Source organism: Oncorhynchus clarkii, unplaced genomic scaffold (genome assembly GCF_045791955.1).
Source record: "Oncorhynchus clarkii lewisi isolate Uvic-CL-2024 unplaced genomic scaffold, UVic_Ocla_1.0 unplaced_contig_12945_pilon_pilon, whole genome shotgun sequence".
NCBI lineage: Eukaryota > Metazoa > Chordata > Actinopteri > Salmoniformes > Salmonidae > Oncorhynchus > Oncorhynchus clarkii.
In genome coordinates, this window is record NW_027260823.1 from 37,995 (window position 1) to 63,592 (window position 25,598).

The 25,598-nt window shown below is 49.2% G+C and overlaps 1 protein-coding gene across 1 annotated transcript in view; it reads left to right on the plus strand.

The window, feature by feature from the left end:
* Positions 1-23,188, plus strand: part of LOC139401813 (galactose-1-phosphate uridylyltransferase-like) — a gene marked incomplete at both ends in the record, with an annotated part of 56,321 nt that extends 33,133 nt beyond the window's left edge. Inside the window, one exon of the mRNA XM_071145785.1 lies at positions 23,066-23,188. Within this exon, the coding sequence (XP_071001886.1) occupies positions 23,066-23,188 (123 nt within the window). The remainder of the gene's footprint in view (positions 1-23,065) is intronic.
* Positions 23,189-25,598: the final 2,410 nt, after the last annotated feature.

A 25,598-nucleotide genomic window follows, 5' to 3' on the forward strand; every position in this document is an offset into this window, starting at 1 on the left:
CCATCCATCTCCATGTTGCTGCTCTGCTGTCCATCCATCTCCATGTTGCTGCTCTGCTGTCCATCCATCTCCATGTTGTTGTTGCTCTGCTCTGCTGTCCATCCATCTCCACGTTGTTGCTGCTCTGCTGTCCATCCATTTCCATGGTGTTGCTCTGCTGTCCATCCATCTCCATGTTGTTTCTCTGCTGTCCATCCGTCTCCATGTTGTTGCTTCTCTGCTGTCCATCCATCTCCATGTTGCTGCTCTGCTGTCCATCCATCTCCATGTTGTTGTTGCTCTGCTTTGCTGTCCATCCATCTCCATGTTGTTGCTCTGCTATCCATCCATCTCCATGTTGTTGTTGCTCTGCTCTGCTGTCCATCCATCTCCATGCTGTTGCTCTGCTGTCCATCCATCTCCATGTTGCTGCTCTGCTCTCCATCCATCTCCATGTTGTTGCTCTGCTGTCCATCCATCTCCATGTCGTTGCTCTGCTGTCCATCCATCTCCATGTTGCTGCTCTGCTGTCCATCCATCTCCATGTCGTTGCTCTGCTGTCCATCCATCTCCATGTTGTTGTTGCTCTTCTCTTCTGTCCATCCATCTCCATGTTGTTGTTGCTCTGCTCTGCTGTCCATCCATCTTCATGTTGTTGTTGCTCTGCTGTCCATCCATCTCCATGTTGTTGCTCTGCTCTGCTGTCTATCCATCTCCATGTTATTGATCTGCTGTCCATCCATCTTCATGTTGCTGCTCTGCTGTCCATCCATTTCCATGTTGTTGTTGCTCTGCTCTGCTCTCCATCCATCTCCATGTTGTTGTTGCTCTGCTCTCCATCCATCTCCATGTTGTTGTTGCTCTCCTCTGCTGTCCATCCATCTCCATGTTGTTGCTCTGCTGTCCATCCATCTCCATGTTGCTGCTCTGCTGTCCATCCATCTTCATGTTGTTGCTCTTCTGTCCATCCATCTCCATGTTGTTGCTGCTCTGCTGTCCATCCATCTCCATGTTGCTGCTCTGTTGTCCATCCATCTCCATGTTGTTGCTCTGCTGTCCATCCATCTCCATGTTGCTGCTCTGCTCTCCATCCATCTCCATGTTGTTTCTCTGCTGTCCATCCATCTCCATGTTGCTGCTCTGCTGTCCATCCATCTCCATGTTGCTGCTCTGCTGTCCATCCATCTCCATTTTGCTGCTCTGCTGTCCATCCATTTCCATGTTGTTGTTGCTCTGCTCTGCTCTCCATCCATTTCCATGTTGTTGTTGCTCTGCTCTGCTCTCCATCCATCTCCATGTTGTTGTTGCTCTGCTCTCCATCCATCTCCATGTTGTTGTTGCTCTCCTCTGCTGTCCATCCATCTCCATGTTGTTGCTCTGCTGTCCATCCATCTCCATGTTGCTGCTCTGCTCTGCTGTCCATCCATCTTCATGTTGTTCCTCTGCTGTCCATCCATCTCCATGTTGTTGCTGCTCTGCTGTCCATCCATCTCCATGTTGCTGCTCTGCTCTGCTGTCCATCCATCTTCATGTTGTTGCTCTGCTGTCCATCCATCTCCATGTTGTTGCTGCTCTGCTGTCCATCCATCTCCATGTTGCTGCTCTGCTCTGCTGTCCATCCATCTTCATGTTGTTGCTCTGCTGTCCATCCATCTCCATGTTGTTGTTGCTCTTCTCTTCTGTCCATCCATCTCCATGTTGTTGTTGCTCTCCTCTGCTGTCCATCCATCTCCATGTTGTTGCTCTGCTGTCCATCCATCTCCATGTTGCTGCTCTGCTGTCCATCCATCTTCATGTTGTTGCTCTGCTGTCCATCCATCTCCATGTTGTTGCTGCTCTGCTGTCCATCCGTCTCCATTTTGCTGCTCTGTTGTCCATCCATCTCCATGTTGCTGCTCTGCTGTCCATCCATCTTCATGTTGTTGCTCTGCTGTCCATCCATCTCCATGTTGTTGCTCTGCTGTCCATCCATCTCCATGTTGCTGCTCTGCTCTGCTGTCCATCCATCTCCATGTTATTGCTCTGCTGTCCATCCATCTCCATGTTGCTCTGTCCTGCTGTCCATCCATCTCCATGTTGTTGCTGCTCTGCTGTCCATCCATCTCCATGTTGCTGCTCTGCTGTCCATCCATCTCCATGTTGTTGTTGCTCTGCTCTGCTGTCCATCCATCTCCATGTTGCTGCTCTGCTGTCCATCCATCTCCATGTTGTTTCTCTGCTGTCCATCCATCTCCATGTTGCTGCTCTGCTGTCCATCCATCTCCATGTTGTTGTTGCTCTGCTCTGCTGTCCATCCATCTCCATGTTGCTGCTCTGCTGTCCATCCATCTCCATGTTGCTCTGCTCTGCTGTCCATCCATCTCCATGTTGTTGCTGCTCTGCTGTCCATCCATCTCCATGTTGTTGTTGCTCTGCTGTCCATCCATCTCCATGTTGCTGCTCTGCTGTCCATCCATCTCCATGTTGTTTCTCTGCTGTCCATCCATCTCCATGTTGCTGCTCTGCTCTGCTGTCCATCCATCTCCATGTTGTTGCTCTGCTGTCCATCCATCTCCATGTTGCTCTGCTCTGCTGTCCATCCATCTCCATGTTGTTGCTCTGCTGTCCATCCATCTCCATGTTGCTGCTCTGCTCTCCATCCATCTCCATGTTGTTTCTCTGCTGTCCATCCATCTCCATGTTGTTGTTGCTCTGCTGTCCATCCATCTACATTTTGCTGCTCTGCTGTCCATCCATTTCCATGTTGTTGTTGCTCTGCTCTGCTGTCCATCCATTTCCATGTTGTTGCTCTGCTCTGCTGTCCATCCATCTCCATGTTGCTGCTCTGCTGTCCATCCATCTCCATGTTGCTGCTCTGCTGTCCATCCATTTCCATGTTGTTGTTGCTCTGCTCTGCTCTCCATCCATCTCCATGTTGTTGTTGCTCTGCTCTCCATCCATCTCCATGTTGTTGTTGCTCTCCTCTGCTGTCCATCCATCTCCATGTTGTTGCTCTGCTGTCCATCCATCTCCATGTTGCTGCTCTGCTCTGCTGTCCATCCATCTCCATGTTGCTGCTCTGCTGTCCATCCATCTCCATTTTGCTGCTCTGCTGTCCATCCATTTCCATGTTGTTGTTGCTCTGCTCTGCTGTCCATCCATCTCCATGTTGTTGCTGCTCTGCTGTCCATCCATCTCCATGTTGCTGCTCTGCTGTCCATCCATCTCCATGTTGTTGCTCTGCTGTCCATCCATCTCCATGTTGTTGCTCTGCTGTCCATCCATCTCCATGTTGCTCTGCTCTGCTGTCCATCCATCTCCATGTTGTTGCTGCTCTGCTGTCCATCCATCTCCATGTTGTTGTTGCTCTGCTGTCCATCCATCTCCATGTTGCTGCTCTGCTGTCCATCCATCTCCATGTTGTTGTTGCTCTGCTCTGCTGTCCATCCATCTCCATGTTGCTGCTCTGCTCTCCATCCATCTCCATTTTGTTTCTCTGCTGTCCATCCATCTCCATGTTGCTCTTCTGCTGTCCATCCATCTCCATGTTGCTGCTCTGCTGTCCATCCATCTCCATTTTGCTGCTCTGCTGTCCATCCATTTCCATGTTGTTGTTGCTCTGCTCTGCTGTCCATCCATTTCCATGTTGTTGCTCTGCTCTGCTGTCCATCCATCTCCATGTTGTTGCTGCTCTGCTGTCCATCCATCTCCATGTTGCTGCTCTGCTGTCCATCCATCTCCATGTTGCTGCTCTGCTGTCCATCCATTTCCATGTTGTTGTTGCTCTGCTCTGCTCTCCATCCATCTCCATGTTGTTGTTGCTCTGCTCTCCTTCCATCTCCATGTTGTTGTTGCTCTCCTCTGCTGTCCATCCATCTCCATGTTGTTGCTCTGCTGTCCATCCATCTCCATGTTGCTGCTCTGCTCAACTGTCCATCCATCTCCATGTTGCTGCTCTGCTGTCCATCCATCTCCATTTTGCTGCTCTGCTGTCCATCCATTTCCATGTTGTTGTTGCTCTGCTCTGCTGTCCATCCATCTCCATGTTGTTGCTGCTCTGCTGTCCATCCATCTCCATGTTGCTGCTCTGCTGTCCATCCATCTCCATGTTGTTGCTCTGCTGTCCATCCATCTCCATGTTGTTGCTCTGCTGTCCATCCATCTCCATGTTGCTCTGCTCTGCTGTCCATCCATCTCCATGTTGTTGCTGCTCTGCTGTCCATCCATCTCCATGTTGTTGTTGCTCTGCTGTCCATCCATCTCCATGTTGCTGCTCTGCTGTCCATCCATCTCCATGTTGTTGTTGCTCTGCTCTGCTGTCCATCCATCTCCATGTTGTTTCTCTGCTGTCCATCCATCTTCATGTTGTTGCTCTTCTGTCCATCCATCTCCATGTTGTTGCTGCTCTGCTGTCCATCCATCTCCATGTTGCTGCTCTGTTGTCCATCCATCTCCATTTTGCTGCTCTGCTGTCCATCCATCTTCATGTTGTTGCTCTGCTGTCCATCCATCTCCATGTTGTTGCTCTGCTGTCCATCCATCTCCATGTTGCTGCTCTGCTCTGCTGTCCATCCATCTCCATGTTATTGCTCTGCTGTCCATCCATCTCCATGTTGCTCTGTCCTGCTGTCCATCCATCTCCATGTTGTTGCTGCTCTGCTGTCCATCCATCTCCATGTTGTTGTTGCTCTGCTGTCCATCCATCTCCATGTTGCTGCTCTGCTGTCCATCCATCTCCATGTTGCTGCTCTGCTGTCCATCCATCTCCATGTTGTTGCTGCTCTGTTGTCCATCCATCTCCATGTTGCTGCTCTGCTGTCCATCCATCTTCATGTTGTTGCTCTGCTGTCCATCCATCTCCATGTTGTTGCTCTGCTGTCCATCCATCTCCATGTTGCTGCTCTGCTCTGCTGTCCATCCATCTCCATGTTATTGCTCTGCTGTCCATCCATCTCCATGTTGCTCTGTCCTGCTGTCCATCCATCTCCATGTTGTTGCTGCTCTGCTGTCCATCCATCTCCATGTTGTTGTTGCTCTGCTGTCCATCCATCTCCATGTTGCTGCTCTGCTGTCCATCCATCTCCATGTTGCTGTTGCTCTGCTCTGCTGTCCATCCATCTCCATGTTGCTGCTCTGCTGTCCATCCATCTCCATGTTGTTTCTCTGCTGTCCATCCATCTCCATGTTGCTGTTCTGCTCTCCATCCATCTCCATGTTGTTGCTCTGCTGTCCATCCATCTCCATGTTGCTGCTCTGCTGTCCATCCATCTCCATGCTGTTGTTGCTCTGCTCTGCTGTACATCCATCTCCATGTTGTTGCTGCTCTGCTGTTCCTCCATCTCCATGTTGTTGCTCTGCTGTCCATCCATCTCCATGTTGTTGCTCTGCTGTCTATCCATATCCATGTTTTTAATGCTCTGCTGTCCATCCATCTCCATGTTGTTGCTGCTCTGCTCTTTCCTCCATCTCCATGTTGTTGCTCTGCTGTCCATCCATCTCCATGTTGCTGCTCTGCTGTCCATCCATCATGTTGTTGTTGCTCTGATCTGCGGTCCATCCATCTCCATGTTGTTGCTCTGCTGTCCATCCATCTCCATGTTGCTGCTCTGCTGTCCATCCATCTCCATGTTGTTGTTGCTCTGCTCTGCTGTCCATCCATCTCCACGTTGTTGCTGCTCTGCTGTCCATCCATTTCCATGGTGTTGCTCTGCTGTCCATCCATCTCCATGTTGTTTCTCTGCTGTCCATCCGTCTCCATGTTGTTGCTTCTCTGCTGTCCATCCATCTCCATGTTGCTGCTCTGCTGTCCATCCATCTCCATGTTGTTGTTGCTCTGCTTTGCTGTCCATCCATCTCCATGTTGTTGCTCTGCTATCCATCCATCTCCATGTTGTTGTTGCTCTGCTCTGCTGTCCATCCATCTCCATGCTGTTGCTCTGCTGTCCATCCATCTCCATGTTGCTGCTCTGCTCTCCATCCATCTCCATGTTGTTGCTCTGCTGTCCATCCATCTCCATGTCGTTGCTCTGCTGTCCATCCATCTCCATGTTGCTGCTCTGCTGTCCATCCATCTCCATGTCGTTGCTCTGCTGTCCATCCATCTCCATGTTGTTGTTGCTCTTCTCTTCTGTCCATCCATCTCCATGTTGTTGTTGCTCTGCTCTGCTGTCCATCCATCTTCATGTTGTTGTTGCTCTGCTGTCCATCCATCTCCATGTTGTTGCTCTGCTCTGCTGTCTATCCATCTCCATGTTATTGATCTGCTGTCCATCCATCTTCATGTTGCTGCTCTGCTGTCCATCCATTTCCATGTTGTTGTTGCTCTGCTCTGCTCTCCATCCATCTCCATGTTGTTGTTGCTCTGCTCTCCATCCATCTCCATGTTGTTGTTGCTCTCCTCTGCTGTCCATCCATCTCCATGTTGTTGCTCTGCTGTCCATCCATCTCCATGTTGCTGCTCTGCTGTCCATCCATCTTCATGTTGTTGCTCTTCTGTCCATCCATCTCCATGTTGTTGCTGCTCTGCTGTCCATCCATCTCCATGTTGCTGCTCTGTTGTCCATCCATCTCCATGTTGTTGCTCTGCTGTCCATCCATCTCCATGTTGCTGCTCTGCTCTCCATCCATCTCCATGTTGTTTCTCTGCTGTCCATCCATCTCCATGTTGCTGCTCTGCTGTCCATCCATCTCCATGTTGCTGCTCTGCTGTCCATCCATCTCCATTTTGCTGCTCTGCTGTCCATCCATTTCCATGTTGTTGTTGCTCTGCTCTGCTCTCCATCCATTTCCATGTTGTTGTTGCTCTGCTCTGCTCTCCATCCATCTCCATGTTGTTGTTGCTCTGCTCTCCATCCATCTCCATGTTGTTGTTGCTCTCCTCTGCTGTCCATCCATCTCCATGTTGTTGCTCTGCTGTCCATCCATCTCCATGTTGCTGCTCTGCTCTGCTGTCCATCCATCTTCATGTTGTTCCTCTGCTGTCCATCCATCTCCATGTTGTTGCTGCTCTGCTGTCCATCCATCTCCATGTTGCTGCTCTGCTCTGCTGTCCATCCATCTTCATGTTGTTGCTCTGCTGTCCATCCATCTCCATGTTGTTGCTGCTCTGCTGTCCATCCATCTCCATGTTGCTGCTCTGCTCTGCTGTCCATCCATCTTCATGTTGTTGCTCTGCTGTCCATCCATCTCCATGTTGTTGTTGCTCTTCTCTTCTGTCCATCCATCTCCATGTTGTTGTTGCTCTCCTCTGCTGTCCATCCATCTCCATGTTGTTGCTCTGCTGTCCATCCATCTCCATGTTGCTGCTCTGCTGTCCATCCATCTTCATGTTGTTGCTCTGCTGTCCATCCATCTCCATGTTGTTGCTGCTCTGCTGTCCATCCGTCTCCATTTTGCTGCTCTGTTGTCCATCCATCTCCATGTTGCTGCTCTGCTGTCCATCCATCTTCATGTTGTTGCTCTGCTGTCCATCCATCTCCATGTTGTTGCTCTGCTGTCCATCCATCTCCATGTTGCTGCTCTGCTCTGCTGTCCATCCATCTCCATGTTATTGCTCTGCTGTCCATCCATCTCCATGTTGCTCTGTCCTGCTGTCCATCCATCTCCATGTTGTTGCTGCTCTGCTGTCCATCCATCTCCATGTTGCTGCTCTGCTGTCCATCCATCTCCATGTTGTTGTTGCTCTGCTCTGCTGTCCATCCATCTCCATGTTGCTGCTCTGCTGTCCATCCATCTCCATGTTGTTTCTCTGCTGTCCATCCATCTCCATGTTGCTGCTCTGCTGTCCATCCATCTCCATGTTGTTGTTGCTCTGCTCTGCTGTCCATCCATCTCCATGTTGCTGCTCTGCTGTCCATCCATCTCCATGTTGCTCTGCTCTGCTGTCCATCCATCTCCATGTTGTTGCTGCTCTGCTGTCCATCCATCTCCATGTTGTTGTTGCTCTGCTGTCCATCCATCTCCATGTTGCTGCTCTGCTGTCCATCCATCTCCATGTTGTTTCTCTGCTGTCCATCCATCTCCATGTTGCTGCTCTGCTCTGCTGTCCATCCATCTCCATGTTGTTGCTCTGCTGTCCATCCATCTCCATGTTGCTCTGCTCTGCTGTCCATCCATCTCCATGTTGTTGCTCTGCTGTCCATCCATCTCCATGTTGCTGCTCTGCTCTCCATCCATCTCCATGTTGTTGCTCTTCTGTCCATCCATCTCCATGTTGTTGCTGCTCTGCTGTCCATCCATCTCCATGTTGCTGCTCTGTTGTCCATCCATCTCCATGTTGTTGCTCTGCTGTCCATCCATCTCCATGTTGCTGCTCTGCTCTCCATCCATCTCCATGTTGTTTCTCTGCTGTCCATCCATCTCCATGTTGCTGTTCTGCTCTCCATCCATCTCCATGTTGTTGCTCTGCTGTCCATCCATCTCCATGTTGCTGCTCTGCTGTCCATCCATCTCCATGCTGTTGTTGCTCTGCTCTGCTGTACATCCATCTCCATGTTGTTGCTGCTCTGCTGTTCCTCCATCTCCATGTTGTTGCTCTGCTGTCCATCCATCTCCATGTTGTTGCTCTGCTGTCTATCCATATCCATGTTTTTAATGCTCTGCTGTCCATCCATCTCCATGTTGTTGCTGCTCTGCTCTTTCCTCCATCTCCATGTTGTTGCTCTGCTGTCCATCCATCTCCATGTTGCTGCTCTGCTGTCCATCCATCATGTTGTTGTTGCTCTGATCTGCGGTCCATCCATCTCCATGTTGTTGCTCTGCTGTCCATCCATCTCCATGTTGCTGCTCTGCTGTCCATCCATCTCCATGTTGTTGTTGCTCTGCTCTGCTGTCCATCCATCTCCACGTTGTTGCTGCTCTGCTGTCCATCCATTTCCATGGTGTTGCTCTGCTGTCCATCCATCTCCATGTTGTTTCTCTGCTGTCCATCCGTCTCCATGTTGTTGCTTCTCTGCTGTCCATCCATCTCCATGTTGCTGCTCTGCTGTCCATCCATCTCCATGTTGTTGTTGCTCTGCTTTGCTGTCCATCCATCTCCATGTTGTTGCTCTGCTATCCATCCATCTCCATGTTGTTGTTGCTCTGCTCTGCTGTCCATCCATCTCCATGCTGTTGCTCTGCTGTCCATCCATCTCCATGTTGCTGCTCTGCTCTCCATCCATCTCCATGTTGTTGCTCTGCTGTCCATCCATCTCCATGTCGTTGCTCTGCTGTCCATCCATCTCCATGTTGCTGCTCTGCTGTCCATCCATCTCCATGTCGTTGCTCTGCTGTCCATCCATCTCCATGTTGTTGTTGCTCTTCTCTTCTGTCCATCCATCTCCATGTTGTTGTTGCTCTGCTCTGCTGTCCATCCATCTTCATGTTGTTGTTGCTCTGCTGTCCATCCATCTCCATGTTGTTGCTCTGCTCTGCTGTCTATCCATCTCCATGTTATTGATCTGCTGTCCATCCATCTTCATGTTGCTGCTCTGCTGTCCATCCATTTCCATGTTGTTGTTGCTCTGCTCTGCTCTCCATCCATCTCCATGTTGTTGTTGCTCTGCTCTCCATCCATCTCCATGTTGTTGTTGCTCTCCTCTGCTGTCCATCCATCTCCATGTTGTTGCTCTGCTGTCCATCCATCTCCATGTTGCTGCTCTGCTGTCCATCCATCTTCATGTTGTTGCTCTTCTGTCCATCCATCTCCATGTTGTTGCTGCTCTGCTGTCCATCCATCTCCATGTTGCTGCTCTGTTGTCCATCCATCTCCATGTTGTTGCTCTGCTGTCCATCCATCTCCATGTTGCTGCTCTGCTCTCCATCCATCTCCATGTTGTTTCTCTGCTGTCCATCCATCTCCATGTTGCTGCTCTGCTGTCCATCCATCTCCATGTTGCTGCTCTGCTGTCCATCCATCTCCATTTTGCTGCTCTGCTGTCCATCCATTTCCATGTTGTTGTTGCTCTGCTGCTCTGCTCTCCATCCATTTCCATGTTGTTGTTGCTCTGCTCTGCTCTCCATCCATCTCCATGTTGTTGTTGCTCTGCTCTCCATCCATCTCCATGTTGTTGTTGCTCTCCTCTGCTGTCCATCCATCTCCATGTTGTTGCTCTGCTGTCCATCCATCTCCATGTTGCTGCTCTGCTCTGCTGTCCATCCATCTTCATGTTGTTCCTCTGCTGTCCATCCATCTCCATGTTGTTGCTGCTCTGCTGTCCATCCATCTCCATGTTGCTGCTCTGCTCTGCTGTCCATCCATCTTCATGTTGTTGCTCTGCTGTCCATCCATCTCCATGTTGTTGCTGCTCTGCTGTCCATCCATCTCCATGTTGCTGCTCTGCTCTGCTGTCCATCCATCTTCATGTTGTTGCTCTGCTGTCCATCCATCTCCATGTTGTTGTTGCTCTTCTCTTCTGTCCATCCATCTCCATGTTGTTGTTGCTCTCCTCTGCTGTCCATCCATCTCCATGTTGTTGCTCTGCTGTCCATCCATCTCCATGTTGCTGCTCTGCTGTCCATCCATCTTCATGTTGTTGCTCTGCTGTCCATCCATCTCCATGTTGTTGCTGCTCTGCTGTCCATCCGTCTCCATTTTGCTGCTCTGTTGTCCATCCATCTCCATGTTGCTGCTCTGCTGTCCATCCATCTTCATGTTGTTGCTCTGCTGTCCATCCATCTCCATGTTGTTGCTCTGCTGTCCATCCATCTCCATGTTGCTGCTCTGCTCTGCTGTCCATCCATCTCCATGTTATTGCTCTGCTGTCCATCCATCTCCATGTTGCTCTGTCCTGCTGTCCATCCATCTCCATGTTGTTGCTGCTCTGCTGTCCATCCATCTCCATGTTGCTGCTCTGCTGTCCATCCATCTCCATGTTGTTGTTGCTCTGCTCTGCTGTCCATCCATCTCCATGTTGCTGCTCTGCTGTCCATCCATCTCCATGTTGTTTCTCTGCTGTCCATCCATCTCCATGTTGCTGTTCTGCTCTCCATCCATCTCCATGCTGTTGTTGCTCTGCTCTGCTGTACATCCATCTCCATGTTGTTGCTCTGCTGTCCATCCATCTCCATGCTGTTGTTGCTCTGCTCTGCTGTACATCCATCTCCATGTTGTTGCTGCTCTGCTGTTCCTCCATCTCCATGTTGTTGCTCTGCTGTCCATCCATCTCCATGTTGTTGCTCTGCTGTCTATCCACATCCATGTTTTTAATGCTCTGCTGTCCATCCATGTTGTTGCTGCTCTGCTCTTCCCTCCATCTCCTTGTTGTTGCTCTGCTGTCCATCCATCTCCATGTTGCTGCTCTGCTGTCCATCCATCATGTTGTTGTTGCTCTGCTCTGCTGTCCATCCATCTCCATGTTGCTTCTCTACTCTCCATCCATCTCCATGTTGCTGCTCTGCTGTCAGTCCATCTCCATGTTGCTGATCTGCTGTCCATCCATCTCCATGTTGTTGCTCTGCTGTCCATCCATCTCTATGTTGCTGCTCTGCTGTCCATCCATCTCCATGTTGCTGCTCTGCTGTCCATCCATCTCCATGTTGTTGTTGCTCTGCTCTGCTGTCCATCCATCTCCATGTTGTTGCTGCTCTGCTGTCCATCCATTTCCATGGTGTTGCTCTGCTGTCCATCCATCTCCATGTTGTTTCTCTGCTGTCCATCCGTCTACATGTTGTTGCTTCTCTGCTGTCCATCCATCTCCATGTTGCTGCTCTGCTGTCCATCCATCTCCATGCTGTTGTTGCTCTGCTCTGCTCTGCTGTCCATCCATCTCCATGTTGTTGCTCTGCTATCCATCCATCTCCATGTTGTTGTTGCTCTGCTCTGCTCTGCTGTCCATCCATCTCCATGCTGTTGCTCTGCTGTCCATCCATCTCCATGTTGTTGCTCTGCTGTCCATCCATCTCCATGTTGCTGCTCTGCTGTCCATCCATCTCCATGTTGTTGCTCTGCTATCCATCCATCTCCATGTTGTTGCTCTGCTATCCATCCATCTCCATGTTGTTGTTGCTCTGCTCTGCTCTGCTGTCCATCCATCTCCATGCTGTTGCTCTGCTGTCCATCCATCTCCATGCTGTTGCTCTGCTTTCCATCCATCTCCATGTCGTTGCTCTGCTCTGCTGTCTATCCATCTCCATGTTGTTGCTCTGCTGTCCATCCATCTTCATGTTGTTGCTCTGCTCTGCTGTCCATCCATCTTCATGTTGCTACTCTGCTCTGCTGTCCATCCATCTCCATGTTGCTGCTCTGCTGTCCATCCATCTCCATGTTGCTGCTCTGCTGTCCATCCATCTCCATGTTGTTGTTGCTCTGCTCTGCTGTCCATCCATCTCCATGTTGTTGCTGCTCTGCTGTCCATCCATTTCCATGGTGTTGTCTGCTGTCCATCCATCTCCATGTTGTTTCTCTGCTGTCCATCCGTCTCCATGTTATTGCTTCTCTGCTCTCCATCCATCTCCATGTCGTTGCTCTGCTGTCCATCCATCTCCATGTTGCTGCTCTGCTGTCCATCCATCTCCATGTTGTTGTTGCTCTTCTCTTCTGTCCATCCATCTCCATGTTTTTGTTGCTCTGCTCTGCTGTCCATCCATCTTCATGTTGTTGTTGCTCTGCTGTCCATCCATCTCCATGTTGTTGCTCTACTCTGCTGTCTATCCATCTCCATGTTGTTGCTCTGCTGTCCATCCATCTTCATGTTGCTGCTCTGCTGTCCATCCATTTCCATGTTGTTGTTGCTCTGCTCTGCTCTCCATCCATCTCCATGTTGTTGTTGCTCTGCTCTCCATCCATCTCCATGTTGTTGTTGCTCTCCTCTGCTGTCCATCCATCTCCATGTTGTTGCTCTGCTGTCCATCCATCTCCATGTTGCTGCTCTGCTCTGCTGTCCATCCATCTTCATGTTGTTGCTCTTCTGTCCATCCATCTCCATGTTGTTGTTGCTCTGCTCTCCATCCATCTCCATGTTGTTGTTGCTCTCCTCTGCTGTCCATCCATCTCCATGTTGTTGCTCTGCTCTCCATCCATCTCCATGTTGTTGTTGCTCTCCTCTGCTGTCCATCCATCTCCATGTTGTTGCTCTGCTATCCATCCATCTCCATGTTGTTGTTGCTCTGCTCTGCTCTGCTGTCCATCCATCTCCATACTGTTGCTCTGCTGTCCATCCATCTCCATGTTGTTGCTCTGCTGTCCATCCATCTCCATGTTGCTGCTCTGCTGTCCATCCATCTCCATGTTGTTGCTCTGCTATCCATCCATCTCCATGTTGTTGCTCTGCTATCCATCCATCTCCATGTTGTTGTTGCTCTGCTCTGCTCTGCTGTCCATCCATCTCCATGCTGTTGCTCTGCTGTCCATCCATCTCCATGCTGTTGCTCTGCTTTCCATCCATCTCCATGTCGTTGCTCTGCTGTCCATCCATCTCCATGTTGCTGCTCTGCTGTCCATCCATCTCCATGTTGTTGTTGCTCTTCTCTTCTGTCCATCCATCTCCATGTTGTTGTTGCTCTGCTCTGCTGTCCATCCATCTTCATGTTGTTGTTGCTCTGCTGTCCATCCATCTCCATGTTGTTGCTCTGCTCTGCTGTCTATCCATCTCCATGTTGTTGCTCTGCTGTCCATCCATCTTCATGTTGTTGCTCTGCTCTGCTGTCCATCCATCTTCATGTTGCTACTCTGCTCTGCTGTCCATCCATCTCCATGTTGCTGCTCTGCTGTCCATCCATCTCCATGTTGCTGCTCTGCTGTCCATCCATCTCCATGTTGTTGTTGCTCTGCTCTGCTGTCCATCCATCTCCATGTTGTTGCTGCTCTGCTGTCCATCCATTTCCATGGTGTTGCTCTGCTGTCCATCCATCTCCATGTTGTTTCTCTGCTGTCCATCCGTCTCCATGTTATTGCTTCTCTGCTCTCCATCCATCTCCATGTCGTTGCTCTGCTGTCCATCCATCTCCATGTTGCTGCTCTGCTGTCCATCCATCTCCATGTTGTTGTTGCTCTTCTCTTCTGTCCATCCATCTCCATGTTTTTGTTGCTCTGCTCTGCTGTCCATCCATCTTCATGTTGTTGTTGCTCTGCTGTCCATCCATCTCCATGTTGTTGCTCTGCTCTGCTGTCTATCCATCTCCATGTTGTTGCTCTGCTGTCCATCCATCTTCATGTTGCTGCTCTGCTGTCCATCCATTTCCATGTTGTTGTTGCTCTGCTCTGCTCTCCATCCATCTCCATGTTGTTGTTGCTCTGCTCTCCATCCATCTCCATGTTGTTGTTGCTCTCCTCTGCTGTCCATCCATCTCCATGTTGTTGCTCTGCTGTCCATCCATCTCCATGTTGCTGCTCTGCTCTGCTGTCCATCCATCTCCATGTTGTTGTTGCTCTGCTCTCCATCCATCTCCATGTTGTTGTTGCTCTCCTCTGCTGTCCATCCATCTCCATGTTGTTGCTCTGCTGTCCATCCATCTCCATGCTGTTGCTCTGCTTTCCATCCATCTCCATGTCGTTGCTCTGCTGTCCATCCATCTCCATGTTGCTGCTCTGCTGTCCATCCATCTCCATGTTGTTGTTGCTCTTCTCTTCTGTCCATCCATCTCCATGTTTTTGTTGCTCTGCTCTGCTGTCCATCCATCTTCATGTTGTTGTTGCTCTGCTGTCCATCCATCTCCATGTTGTTGCTCTACTCTGCTGTCTATCCATCTCCATGTTGTTGCTCTGCTGTCCATCCATCTTCATGTTGCTGCTCTGCTGTCCATCCATTTCCATGTTGTTGTTGCTCTGCTCTGCTCTCCATCCATCTCCATGTTGTTGTTGCTCTGCTCTCCATCCATCTCCATGTTGTTGTTGCTCTCCTCTGCTGTCCATCCATCTCCATGTTGTTGCTGCTCTGCTGTCCATCCATTTCCATGGTGTTGTCTGCTGTCCATCCATCTCCATGTTGTTTCTCTGCTGTCCATCCGTCTCCATGTTATTGCTTCTCTGCTCTCCATCCATCTCCATGTCGTTGCTCTGCTGTCCATCCATCTCCATGTTGCTGCTCTGCTGTCCATCCATCTCCATGTTGTTTCTCTGCTGTCCATCCGTCTCCATGTTATTGCTTCTCTGCTCTCCATCCATCTCCATGTCGTTGCTCTGCTGTCCATCCATCTCCATGTTGTTGCTCTGCTGTCCATCCATCTCCATGTTGCTGCTCTGCTCTGCTGTCCATCCATCTTCATGTTGTTGCTCTTCTGTCCATCCATCTCCATGTTGTTGTTGCTCTGCTCTCCATCCATCTCCATGTTGTTGTTGCTCTCCTCTGCTGTCCATCCATCTCCATGTTGTTGCTCTGCTCTCCATCCATCTCCATGTTGTTGTTGCTCTCCTCTGCTGTCCATCCATCTCCATGTTGTTGCTCTGCTATCCATCCATCTCCATGTTGTTGTTGCTCTGCTCTGCTCTGCTGTCCATCCATCTCCATACTGTTGCTCTGCTGTCCATCCATCTCCATGTTGTTGCTCTGCTGTCCATCCATCTCCATGTTGCTGCTCTGCTGTCCATCCATCTCCATGTTGTTGCTCTGCTATCCATCCATCTCCATGTTGTTGCTCTGCTATCCATCCATCTCCATGTTGTTGTTGCTCTGCTCTGCTCTGCTGTCCATCCATCTCCATGCTGTTGCTCTGCTGTCCATCCATCTCCATGCTGTTGCTCTGCTTTCCATCCATCTCCATGTCGTTGCTCTGCTGTCCATCCATCTCCATGTTGCTGCTCTGCTGTCCATCCATCTCCATGTTGTTGTTGCTCTTCTCTTCTGTCCATCCATCTCCATGTTGTTGTTGCTCTGCTCTGCTGTCCATCCATCTTCATGTTGTTGTTGCTCTGCTGTCCATCCATCTCCATGTTGTTGCTCTGCTCTGCTGTCTATCCATCTCCATGTTGTTGCTCTGCTGTCCATCCATCTTCATGTTGTTGCTCTGCTCTGCTGTCCATCCATCTTCATGTTGCTACTCTGCTCTGCTGTCCATCCATCTCCATGTTGCTGCTCTGCTGTCCATCCATCTCCATGTTGCTGCTCTGCTGTCCATCCATCTCCATGTTGTTGTTGCTCTGCTCTGCTGTCCATCCATCTCCATGTTGTTGCTGCTCTGCTGTCCATCCATTTCCATGGTGTTGCTCTGCTGTCCATCCATCTCCATGTTGTTTCTCTGCTGTCCATCCGTCTCCATGTTATTGCTTCTCTGCTCTCCATCCATCTCCATGTCGTTGCTCTGCTGTCCATCCATCTCCATGTTGCTGCTCTGCTGTCCATCCATCTCCATGTTGTTGTTGCTCTTCTCTTCTGTCCATCCATCTCCATGTTTTTGTTGCTCTGCTCTGCTGTCCATCCATCTTCATGTTGTTGTTGCTCTGCTGTCCATCCATCTCCATGTTGTTGCTCTGCTCTGCTGTCTATCCATCTCCATGTTGTTGCTCTGCTGTCCATCCATCTTCATGTTGCTGCTCTGCTGTCCATCCATTTCCATGTTGTTGTTGCTCTGCTCTGCTCTCCATCCATCTCCATGTTGTTGTTGCTCTGCTCTCCATCCATCTCCATGTTGTTGTTGCTCTCCTCTGCTGTCCATCCATCTCCATGTTGTTGCTCTGCTGTCCATCCATCTCCATGTTGCTGCTCTGCTCTGCTGTCCATCCATCTTCATGTTGTTGCTCTTCTGTCCATCCATCTCCATGTTGTTGCTGCTCTGCTGTCCATCCATCTCCATGTTGTTGCTCTGCTGTCCATCCATCTCCATGTTGCTGCTCTGCTCTCCATCCATCTCCATGTTGTTTCTCTGTTGTCCATCCATCTCCATGTTGCTGCTCTGCTGTCCATCCATCTCCATGTTGCTGCTCTGCTGTCCATCCATCTCCATTTTGCTACTCTGCTGTCCATCCATTTCCATGTTGTTGTTGCTCTGCTCTGCTGTCCATCCATTTCCATGTTGTTGTTGCTCTGCTCTGCTCTCCATCCATCTCCATGTTGTTGTTGCTCTGCTCTCCATCCATCTCCATGTTGTTGTTGCTCTCCTCTGCTGTCCATCCATCTCCATGTTGTTGCTCTGCTGTCCATCCATCTCCATGTTGCTGCTCTGCTCTGCTGTCCATCCATCTCCATGTTGCTGCTCTGCTGTCCATCCATCTTCATGTTGTTTCTCTGCTGTCCATTCCTCTCCATGTTGTTGCTGCTCTGCTGTCCATCCATCTCCATTTTGCTGCTCTGTTGTCCATCCATCTCCATGTTGCTGCTCTGCTGTCCATCCATCTCCATGTTGTTGCTCTGCTGTCCATCCATCTCCATGTTGCTGCTCTGCTCTGCTGTCCATCCATCTCCATGTTATTGCTCTGCTGTCCATCCATCTCCATGTTGCTCTGTCCTGCTGTCCATCCATCTCCATGTTGTTGCTGCTCTGCTGTCCATCCATCTCCATGTTGTTGTTGCTCTGCTGTCCATCCATCTCCATGTTGCTGCTCTGCTGTCCATCCATCTCCATGTTGTTGTTGCTCTGCTCTGCTGTCCATCCATCTCCATGTTGTTTCTCTGCTGTCCATCCATCTCCATGTTGCTGTTCTGCTCTCCATCCATCTCCATGTTGTTGCTCTGCTGTCCATCCATCTCCATGTTGCTGCTCTGCTGTCCATCCATCTCCATGCTGTTGTTGCTCTGCTCTGCTGTACATCCATCTCCATGTTGTTGCTGCTCTGCTGTTCCTCCATCTCCATGTTGTTGCTCTGCTGTCCTTCCATCTCCATGTTGTTGCTCTGCTGTCCATCCATCTCCATGTTGTTGCTCTGCTGTCTATCCATATCCATGTTTTTAATGCTCTGCTGTCCATCCATGTTGTTGCTGCTCTGCTCTTTCCTCCATCTCCTTGTTGTTGCTCTGCTGTCCATCCATCTCCATGTTGCTGCTCTGCTGTCCATCCATCATGTTGTTGTTGCTCTGCTCTGCTGTCCATCCATCTCCATGTTGCTTCTCTACTCTCCATCCATCTCCATGTTGCTGCTCTGCTGTCAGTCCATCTCCATGTTGCTGATCTGCTGTCCATCCATCTCCATGTTGTTGCTCTGCTGTCCATCCATCTCCATGTTGCTGCTCTGCTGTCCATCCATCTCCATGTTGCTGCTCTGCTGTCCATCCATCTCCATGTTGTTGTTGCTCTGCTCTGCTGTCCATCCATCTCCATGTTGTTGCTGCTCTGCTGTCCATCCATTTCCATGATGTTGCTCTGCTGTCCATCCATCTCCATGTTGTTGTTGCTCTGCTCTGCTCTGCTGTCCATCCATCTCCATGTTGTTGCTCTGCTATCCATCCATCTCCATGTTGTTGTTGCTCTGCTCTGCTCTGCTGTCCATCCGTCTCCATGCTGTTGCTCTGCTGTCCATCCATCTCCATGTTGTTGCTGCTCTGCTGTCCATCCATCTCCATGTTGTTGTTGCTCTGCTGTCCATCCCTCTCCATGTTGCTGCTCTGCTGTCCAACCATCTCCATGTTGTTGCTCTGCTGTCCATCCATCTCCATGTTGCTGCTCTGCTGTCCATCCATCTCCATGTTGTTGCTCTGCTCTCCATCCATCTCCATGTTGCTGCTCTGCTGTCCATCCATCTCCATGTTGCTGCTCTGCTGTCCATCCATCTCCATGTTGTTGTTGCTCTGCTCTGCTCTGCTGTCCATCCATCTCCATGTTGTTGCTCTGCTGTCCATCCATCTCCATGTTGTTGTTGCTCTTCTCTTCTGTCCATCCATCTCCATGTTGTTGTTGCTCTGCTCTGCTGTCCATCCATCTTCATGTTGTTGTTGCTCTGCTTTCCATCCATCTCCATGTTGTTGCTCTGCTCTGCTGTCCATCCATCTCCATGTTGTTGTTGTTCCATGTTGTTGCTCTGCTCTGCTGTCCATCCATCTCCATGTTGTTGCTCTGCTGTCCATCCATCTCCATGTTGCTGCTCTGCTCTGCTGTCCATCCATCTCCATGTTGCTGCTCTGCTGTCCATCCATCTTCATGTTGTTTCTCTGCTGTCCATTCCTCTCCATGTTGTTGCTGCTCTGCTGTCCATCCATCTCCATTTTGCTGCTCTGTTGTCCATCCATCTCCATGTTGCTGCTCTGCTGTCCATCCATCTCCATGTTGTTGCTCTGCTGTCCATCCATCTCCATGTTGCTGCTCTGCTCTGCTGTCCATCCATCTCCATGTTATTGCTCTGCTGTCCATCCATCTCCATGTTGCTCTGTCCTGCTGTCCATCCATCTCCATGTTGTTGCTGCTCTGCTGTCCATCCATCTCCATGTTGTTGTTGCTCTGCTGTCCATCCATCTCCATGTTGCTGCTCTGCTGTCCATCCATCTCCATGTTGTTGTTGCTCTGCTCTGCTGTCCATCCATCTCCATGTTGTTTCTCTGCTGTCCATCCATCTCCATGTTGCTGTTCTGCTCTCCATCCATCTCCATGTTGTTGCTCTGCTGTCCATCCATCTCCATGTTGCTGCTCTGCTGTCCATCCATCTCCATGCTGTTGTTGCTCTGCTCTGCTGTACATCCATCTCCATGTTGTTGCTGCTCTGCTGTTCCTCCATCTCCATGTTGTTGCTCTGCTGTCCTTCCATCTCCATGTTGTTGCTCTGCTGTCCATCCATCTCCATGTTGTTGCTCTGCTGTCTATCCATATCCATGTTTTTAATGCTCTGCTGTCCATCCATGTTGTTGCTGCTCTGCTCTTTCCTCCATCTCCTTGTTGTTGCTCTGCTGTCCATCCATCTCCATGTTGCTGCTCTGCTGTCCATCCATCATGTTGTTGTTGCTCTGCTCTGCTGTCCATCCATCTCCATGTTGCTTCTCTACTCTCCATCCATCTCCATGTTGCTGCTCTGCTGTCAGTCCATCTCCATGTTGCTGATCTGCTGTCCATCCATCTCCATGTTGTTGCTCTGCTGTCCATCCATCTCCATGTTGCTGCTCTGCTGTCCATCCATCTCCATGTTGCTGCTCTGCTGTCCATCCATCTCCATGTTGTTGTTGCTCTGCTCTGCTGTCCATCCATCTCCATGTTGTTGCTGCTCTGCTGTCCATCCATTTCCATGATGTTGCTCTGCTGTCCATCCATCTCCATGTTGTTGTTGCTCTGCTCTGCTCTGCTGTCCATCCATCTCCATGTTGTTGCTCTGCTATCCATCCATCTCCATGTTGTTGTTGCTCTGCTCTGCTCTGCTGTCCATCCGTCTCCATGCTGTTGCTCTGCTGTCCATCCATCTCCATGTTGTTGCTGCTCTGCTGTCCATCCATCTCCATGTTGTTGTTGCTCTGCTGTCCATCCCTCTCCATGTTGCTGCTCTGCTGTCCAACCATCTCCATGTTGTTGCTCTGCTGTCCATCCATCTCCATGTTGCTGCTCTGCTGTCCATCCATCTCCATGTTGTTGCTCTGCTCTCCATCCATCTCCATGTTGCTGCTCTGCTGTCCATCCATCTCCATGTTGCTGCTCTGCTGTCCATCCATCTCCATGTTGTTGTTGCTCTGCTCTGCTCTGCTGTCCATCCATCTCCATGTTGTTGCTCTGCTGTCCATCCATCTCCATGTTGTTGTTGCTCTTCTCTTCTGTCCATCCATCTCCATGTTGTTGTTGCTCTGCTCTGCTGTCCATCCATCTTCATGTTGTTGTTGCTCTGCTTTCCATCCATCTCCATGTTGTTGCTCTGCTCTGCTGTCCATCCATCTCCATGTTGTTGTTGCTCTTCTCTTCTGTCCATCCATCTCCATGTTGTTGTTGCTCTGCTCTGCTGTCCATCCATCTTCATGTTGTTGTTGCTCTGCTGTCCATCCATCTTCATGTTGTTGCTCTGCTCTGCTGTCCATCCATCTTCATGTTGCTACTCTGCTCTTCTGTCCATCCATCTCCATGTTGCTGCTCTGCTGTCCATCCATCTCCATGTTGTTGTTGCTCTGCTCTGCTGTCCATCCATCTCCATGTTGTTGCTGCTCTGCTGTCCATCCATTTCCATGGTGTTGCTCTGCTGTCCATCCATCTCCATGTTGTTTCTCTGCTGTCCATCCGTCTCCATGTTGTTGCTTCTCTGCTGTCCATCCATCTCCATGTTGCTGCTCTGCTGTCCATCCATCTCCATGTTGCTGCTCGGCTCTGCTGTCCATCCATCTCCATGTTGCTGCTCTGCTGTCCATCCATCTCCATGTTGTTGCTCTGCTCTGCTGTCCATCCATCTCCATGTTGTTGCTCTGCTCTGCTCTCCATCCATCTCCATGTTGCTGCTCTGCTGTCCATCCATCTCCATGTTGCTACTCTGTTCTGCTGTCCATCCATCTCCATGTTGCTGCTCTGCTCTCCTCTCCATCCATCTCCATGTTGCTGCTCTGCTGTCCATCCATCTCCATGTTGCTACTCTGTTCTGCTGTCCATCCATCTCCATGTTGCTACTCTGTTCTGCTGTCCATCCATCTCCATGTTGTTGCTCTGCTCTCCATCCATCTCCATGTTGCTGCTCTGCTCTCCATCCATCTCCATGTTGCTGCTCTGCTCTGCTCTCCATCCATCTCCATGTTGCTGCTCTGCTGTCCATCCATCTCCATGTTGCTACTCTGTTCTGCTGTCCATCCATCTCCATGTTGCTGCTCTGCTTTCCATCCATCTCCATGTTGTTGTTGCTCTGCTCTGCTGTCCATCCGTCTCCATGTTGTTGCTGCTCTGCTGTCCATCCTTTTCCATGGTGTTGCTCTGCTGTCCATCCATCTCCATGTTGTTTCTCTGCTGTCCATCCGTCTCCATGTTGTTGCTTCTCTGCTGTCCATCCATCTCCATGTTGCTGCTCTGCTGTCCATCCATCTCCATGTTGCTGCTCTGCTGTCCATCCATCTCCATGTTGTTGCTCTGCTGTCCATCCATCTCCATGTTGCTGCTCTGCTGTCCATCCATCTCCATGTTGTTGCTCTGCTCTGCTGTCCATCCATCTCCATGTTGCTGCTCTGCTCTGCTCTCCATCCATCTCCATGTTGCTGCTCTGCTGTCCATCCATCTCCATGTTGCTACTCTGTTCTGCTGTCCATCCATCTCCATGTTGCTACTCTGTTCTGCTGTCCATCCATCTCCATGTTGCTGCTCTGCTCTGCTCTCCATCCATCTCCATGTTGCTGCTCTGCTGTCCATCCATCTCCATGTTGTTGCTCTGCTCTGCTGTCCATCCATCTCCATGTTGCTGCTCTGCTCTGCTCTCCATCCATCTCCATGTTGCTGCTCTGCTGTCCATCCATCTCCATGTTGCTACTCTGTTCTGCTTACCATCCATCTCCATGTTGCTGCTCTGCTCTGCTCTCCATCCATCTCCATGTTGCTACTCTGCTCTCCATCCATCTCCATGTTGTTGCTGCTCTGCTCTGCACTCCATCCATCTCTATGTTGTTGTTGCTCTGCTCTAAATCCATCTCTATGTTGTTGCTCTTCTCTGCTGTCCATCCATCTCCATGTTGTTGCTCTGCTGTCCATCCATCTCCATGTTGCTGCTCTGCTGTCCATCCATCTCCATGTTGCTGCTCTGCTGTCCATCCATCTCCATGTTGTTGCTCTGCTCTGCTGTCCATCCATCTCCATGTTGTTGCTCTGCTCTGCTGTCCATCCATCTCCATGTTGTTGCTCTGCTCTACTCTCCATCCATCTTCATGTTGCTTAGTGTTGCTTTCTGTGGTTTGGGGGAAAAACAGAACATTTTCTCCTAAAGTCCCCGTATCCTCCCCAGTGAGGCCGTTGCTATCTGGTACGTGGAATGATGGGGATGATCAGAGTGCTTCTTAAATCCAATGAGTCTGAGGAGTAATAACTGGGCCATGTTTATATGCCTAGTATCACCCATGATATCCTGATATTTGCATTTGAGAGTACAGCCCTGCATTGTGGTGGGTTATTTAAAGAGCCAATTCTGCTGGGTTAGAGTTAGTGTGTTATTATTGTCCAGAGGGGACAGACAGACATGATGAAGTCTCCCTCCCAGTGTGTGTGCTGCTGTTTCTGCTCCTCCTCTCTCCTCCCTCCTTCTAATCCCTCTCTCCTCTCCACTGTCTCATCTGATCCCTGCTCTTACTTCTGTGCTCTCACCCAGTATTGTCCTCTTCCTGTGATGTCATAGGTGTGGGCCAGTAACTTTCTGCCTAATGAAGCCACCCTGTCGGACCGCTGTCAGAGAGAATACCTGAAGACCCACGGAGAACCTCTACTGCTGCAGTACGCTAAGATGGAGGCAGAGAGACAGGTAGGACTACATTACCCATAATACCTCTACTGCTGCAGTACGCTAAGATGGAGGCAGAGAAACAGATAGGACTACACTACCCATAAACCTCTACTGCTGCAGTACGCTAAGATGGAGGCAGAGAGACAGCGTGGACTACATTACTCATAATACCTCTACTGCTGCTGTACTCTAAGAGGGAGGCAGAGAGACGTAGGACGACACTACCCATAAACCTCTAATGCCGCTGTATGTCAGACAGGAAGGACTTCTGGTGGTGTTTGTCTCCAGTCCATCTGTGTTACGCCTGATTACCATTTCCCCAGTGTGTTAGATGTGAGTTCCATCAGCGCCAGATACGCACAAATCACCTGCTTCGTAAACTACAGGTGTAGACTTAGTTAAGAGAAAGGTATAACAACAAAAATACATTATTCTCAGATTAAAGTACTCAGTACACCGTCATACATGTTGAACTTATAGTACTGATACTACTGGTAATGTAGGCTGAACTGTGGTAATACTAATATGAATAGTAATGTAGGGTGAGCTGTGGTAGTACTAATAGTAATGTAGGCTGAGCTTTGGTAATACTAATACAAATAGTAATGTAGGCTGAGCTGTGGTAATACTAATATGAATAGTAATGTAGGCTGAGCTGTGGTAGTACTAATAGGAATAGTAATGTAGGCTGAGCTGTGGTAGTACTAATAGTAATGTAGGCTGCGCTGTGGTAGTACTAATAGTAATGTAGGCTGAGCTGTGGTAGTACTAATAGTAATGTAGGCTGAGCTGTGGTAGTACTACTACTAATAGTAATGTAGGCTGAGCTGCGGTAATACTAATAGTAATGTAGGCTGAGCTGTGGTAGTACTAATAGTAATGGTAATGTAGGCGCTGAGCTGTGGTAGTACTAATAGTAATGCAGGCTGAGCTGTGGTAATACTAATAGTAATGTAGGCTGGGCTGTGGTAGTACTAATAGTTATGTAGACGGAGCTGTGGTAATACTAATAGTAATGTAAGCTGCGCCGTGGTAGTACTAATAGTAATGAAGGCTGGGCTGTGTTAGTACTAATAGTTATGTAGACGGAGCTGTGGTAATACTAATAGTAATGTAAGCTGCACCGTGGTAGTACTAATAGTAATGTAGGCTGGGCTGTGGTTGTACTAATAGTTATGTAGACGGAGCTGTGGTAGTACTAATAGTAATGTAGGCTGGGCTGTGGTAGTACTACTACTAATAATAATGTAGGCTGAGCTGTGGTTATACTAATAGTTATGTAGGCTGAGCTGTGGTAGTACTAATACTACTAGTAATGTAGGCTGCGCTGTGGTAGTACTAATAGTAATGTAGGCTGAGCTGTGGTAGTACCACTACTAATAGTAATGTAGGCTGAGCTGCGGTAATACTAATAGTAATGTAGGCTGAGCTGTGGTAGTACTAACAGTAAAGTAGACTGAGCGGTGGTATTACTAATAGTCATGTAGGCTGAGCTGTGGTAGTACTAATAGTAATAGTAATGTAGGCTGAGCTGTGGTAGTACTACTACTAATGGTAATGTAGGCGCTGAGCTGTGGCAGTACTAATAGTAATGCAGGCTGAGCTGTAGTAATACTAATAGTAATGTAGGCTGGGATGTGGTAATACTAATAGTTATGTAGACGGAGCGGTGTTAATACTAATAGTAATGTAAGCTGCGCCGTGGTAGTACTAATAGTAATGTAGGCTGGGCTGTGGTAGTACTAATAGTTATGTAGACGGAGCTGTGGTAGTACTAATAGTAATGTAGGCTGGGCTGTGGTAGTACTACTACTAATAATAATGTAGGCTGAGCTGTGGTAGTACTACTACTAATAGTAATGTAGGTTGGGCTGTGGTAGTACTACTACTAATAATAATGTAGGCTGAGCTGTGGTTATACTAATAGTTATGTAGGCTGAGCTGTGGTAGTACTAATACTACTAGTAATGTAGGCTGCGCTGTGGTAGTACTAATAGTAATGTAGGCTGAGCTGTGGTAATACTAATACAAATAGTAATGTAGGCTGAGCTGTGGTAGTAGTAATAGTAATGTAGGCTGAGCTGTGGTAGTACTAATAGTAATGTAGGCTGAGCTGTGGTAGTACTAATAATACTAGTAATGTAGGCTGAGCTGTGGCAATACTAATAGTAATGTAGGCTGAGCTGTGGTAGTACTAATAGTAATGTAGGCTGAGCTGTGGTAATACTAATACGAATAGTAATGTAGGCTGAGCTGTGGTAGTACTAATAGTAATGTAGGTTGTGCTGTGGTAGTACTAATAGTAATGTAGGCTGAGCTGTGGTAGTACCACTACTAATAGTAATGTAGGCTGAGCTGCGGTAATACTAATAGTAATGTAGGCTGAGCTGTGGTAGTACTAACAGTAAAGTAGACTGAGCGGTGGTAT